This window comes from Musca vetustissima, unplaced genomic scaffold (assembly GCF_032173495.1).
Source record: "Musca vetustissima isolate MV318-11 ecotype Yass unplaced genomic scaffold, APGP_CSIRO_Mvet_v1 utg111756, whole genome shotgun sequence".
In the NCBI taxonomy this organism is placed as follows: Eukaryota; Metazoa; Arthropoda; class Insecta; order Diptera; family Muscidae; genus Musca; species Musca vetustissima.
The window spans coordinates 28,434-31,956 of record NW_026880595.1 but is presented as its reverse complement, the minus strand read 5'-3'; the positions used below and the strand labels follow the sequence as shown (position 1 = coordinate 31,956).

Sequence of the window (3,523 nt, the reverse complement as noted above, 5' to 3'; positions counted from 1 at the left end):
AACGTAAACAAACAACGTCCCCTCGTCAACACATGGAACATCAAACCGTGCAGAAATCACCCCCATTTAAATGCACATCACAACATAATTTTCCATCCACATCATCAGCAAAAAAACGTTCCAACGTCGGAGAGCAAAAACCTCTTATCCGTCGGCAATTGCGGCTGGTCGAGCAGGCAAATGCAATAGCCAAGGAGCAAGCAGATGCAAGCAAAAGGATGGCTGACGCTGCAGAGAGAATGGCAGATTGTGCCGAGGCCCAAACAAAAATGCTTAAGTCTATAGAAGCAATTCTATCAACTTTTTTGCAAAACAATTCACAAAACAATTAACTATAGTCCTTTTATAATAATTTAAACTATTTTTTTAATTTTTAATTTAATTTATTTTATTTTAATAAAAAATTCTTTTAATTTTACAAATTTATTGCAATTTTTCTCCTTATTGCGTCAGCTCTGCTTTCAAGATCATTATTGTCATCCACTTCGTCTTCCAGATCATCATCAATAACATCACCTGGCGGCTCTTCAGATCGGTAGTGTATGCACATGTTGTGCAGCGCACAACATGCATTTATAATTTGCACTACCTTTGCAGCGTCATAATGAAGGCCCCGAGATCCGATGATACATCGGAATCTGTTTTTTAGGACCCCAAAGCACCTTTCAATGACGTTACGCGCACTAGCATGTCTCTTATTGAATTTTTTCTCGGCGACATCTCTAGGGCTGCGGTAAGGCGTCATAAGAAAGGGCTTCAATTTGTATCCTCCATCCCCTATAAAAAAGAAAACACAAATGTAATTGATGTATTATGATATAAGATGTATACGAATTACTCACCGAGAATCCAAAAGTTTCGTTTTCCATTGTCAAACTCCCTTTGCATACACTTGTCTGGATCACTCCTTTCCCAATGCATCATGGTTGCTTCCGGGATGTCTAGCGTCGACAAATGTTATACGCATTTTATGGTCACATATCTAATTCGAAAAAACACAATAATTTTAAAATCGCTTTACGATAAATGTATTTACTTACCACCATTGCATTTATACTATAATAACCCTTTCTATTATAGTAAAGGGCTTTCAATTCGTCCCCTGGTGACTTGATGCGGATATGCGTGCCATCAACGCATCCAACAATTCCAGGGAACATTGTTCTTTCATAGAAAGCCTCCATTGTGTTGCGTTCCTCTGTAAGTGTCGGCTTTTTTATCCATTGGCCGCAAATGTGGTCCTCAAAAATCTGCAGACATTCCGCAATGGTTCTGCTCACTGTCGACTTCGCTGTTGAAGTCAAGGCTTCGTTCCCTAGATTCTGTTGGTAGCTTCCTGTTGCCAAAAACCGCAAGAATGTGCCAAGTTTTAAATCGGGGCGGATTTGGGTAGTTCTGCAACCGGCCACCCACTTCTCTTCCATCATATCCAAAAGAGCCCGAAAAACTTCCTTCGACACACGAAAATTGGCCACAAACCTAGAAAAAATCATTTTTTATTATTTCAAAAATGTAAAAATACAATCATACTTACTGGTTGTTAGGTACTTCAAATAAATTCGAAGCATCTCTTAAATGCCTCCGTGGCACATTTTGTACCTCCTCCTCATCATCCATAAAAAACAGGGCCACAGAAATATTCATTTTTTTCTTTTTTAAGAACACAAATAATCTGAACACAATCACTAGAAATTTTATTTTGTTTGTTTATTTACAATTTGTTTGTTTACAACTGAACTGTCAGTTGAGACAGAGCCACTGCTGCTTTTTCGCGTTTAAATTAGACATTTGGCGCTTTTTTTTGCCTTATTTCGCGATTAATTTTGCCAAAAAATATTTTGCAACACTGAATCACGTAAGGCTATGCGAAAGAAAGAACGAAAGTTAGTGGAACGCATTCTTATGCGAAAGTGAGTGAGTAGCCTTCGTTCGCACAAATTTTCTTTCGAGATCGTGGAACAGGCTGTTATTTTATCAATACCAAAAATGTGTATAGTTGTTACATATTATTTTATAAAATCTCCGTAAATGATTCGGTCATTTACGTAAGAGAGGAATACATACCTATTTTTTTTTTTGAAAATTTGGTCGAGACTGATATATGGTGGCAATATCAAAGCATGTGCCTGTATTAACAATTTGGAGTTTCGCCACAAATTTCCACCGAAGTTTTTATTTGCATTCCCAATTTTTTTTTTAAGATCCCGACTGATTGAAAGAAATTTGTATACACATTTTAAGTCATCTAGAGTTAAAATAAAGTGTTGTAACTCTTTTTAAAATTTAAAAAAAATATTCCCTAACATTAAAAATCGCATTTCCATGGAATCGGTAAGCGTGAAAGATGAACAATATGACAATTCTTGCAATATCTACATACATTCTGTATTGTTCTTTTCATGAGAATTTTATTTCATTCCCATTAATTGCAATCGGCATGTGTAACTGAGCGAACAAGTTAAGAAGTATCATAAACATCTTAAACAGAATTTCCAAGAGGCAGTTTCCGTTTGCTGTTAAGCCTCAGCCTCATAAAAGCGATTCCATGAAATGATTTTTTCGTTGAAGTTCATCAATCGGCAATCTCAATGCAGTAGAAATGGACACACGGCACTTATTTCATTTTCGCTTCGATTTACTCCCGATATACCTATAGCCGCCAATCATTGACACATTTTCACTTTGAATATTAACGTTTTCTTTGTATCGAAACGGACAAAAGTCAATACTGTTTTCATGGCTTATGTCTTGGTTTTGAGTGGTAAAGCAATATGGGGAAATCGAATACCATTAACGGCTCGTAAGAATAATACGATTTTTTGTTGTTTGAAAAAAAAACAAAAGCTGCATTGATATGTATCTTTAATAATGGAACAGGAATCTATTTCCTTATATTGTTTGCAAATGTCTGAATGAAATTCCCAGGGGAATTAGGGATTTAAGAGAATAAACATGATACACTACACAAGATGATTGGCAGGCATCTTTAAGAATTATCACTGTCCACTTTTTAGTTAGATTACAATATTTGGAGACCAAGTATTTTTTTGCCACATCGAATGTTTCATTACTCGATTAAAGAACCTGGGTTTATCACGTTGTTCAACATAAACTATCATAGATATTGTGAGTGTATGCCTCCTGGGAAAAAATGCAAATATCCACGTTTAACTAAATTTTACGATCTTCGACAATTGCAGAATATCTAGCTTTTCCTTTACACACACATACAAATATGTCAGATTTTCACATTTTACTTTATATTCATAGCCACCACACTAAGCTCAGCAGGTTGACTTGCGTTTCAGTTAATTCGTGTTGATATTACATTTATAATACTTGTTGTTTTCGTTGTTTTTGTTCGCCAGTACTTGTATGTTATGGTAACATTAATTATACCATTGCAAGGTGCTAACAACAATTTAAGTTAAACATTTGGGTGTAAGTGATGATAATAAAAAGATTTATATTTGGTTAACATGATTTAAGACATATTCATTAAAGAAGAAGTATGCAGGATATT

General features: G+C 35.5%; 1 protein-coding gene across 1 annotated transcript; it reads right to left on the bottom strand.

Annotated features, from left to right (window-relative positions):
* Window positions 1-361: 361 nt before the first annotated feature.
* LOC133326289 (putative nuclease HARBI1) lies at window positions 362-1,982 on the bottom strand. The gene is made up of 4 exons (XM_061534964.1): window positions 1,535-1,982; window positions 1,041-1,479; window positions 843-982; window positions 362-777 (listed from the first exon to the last, which is right to left on the bottom strand). The coding sequence occupies exons 1-3, from the start codon at window positions 1,642-1,644 to the stop codon at window positions 902-904; spliced, it is 630 nt and encodes a 209-aa protein (XP_061390948.1). The 5' UTR covers window positions 1,645-1,982; the 3' UTR covers window positions 362-777; window positions 843-901.
* Between the last annotated feature and the right edge of the window lie 1,541 nt (window positions 1,983-3,523).

Coding starts and splice junctions, on each gene's coding strand:
- LOC133326289 (XM_061534964.1), bottom strand. CDS start 1,644: ATGAATATTTCTGTGGCCCTGTTTTTTATGGATGATGAGGAGGAGGTA. Junction 1,480..1,534: donor TTTGAAGTACCTAACAACCA/GTAAGTATGATT, acceptor GATTTTTTCTAG/GTTTGTGGCCAATTTTCGTG. Junction 983..1,040: donor ATAGTATAAATGCAATGGTG/GTAAGTAAATAC, acceptor TTTTCGAATTAG/ATATGTGACCATAAAATGCG.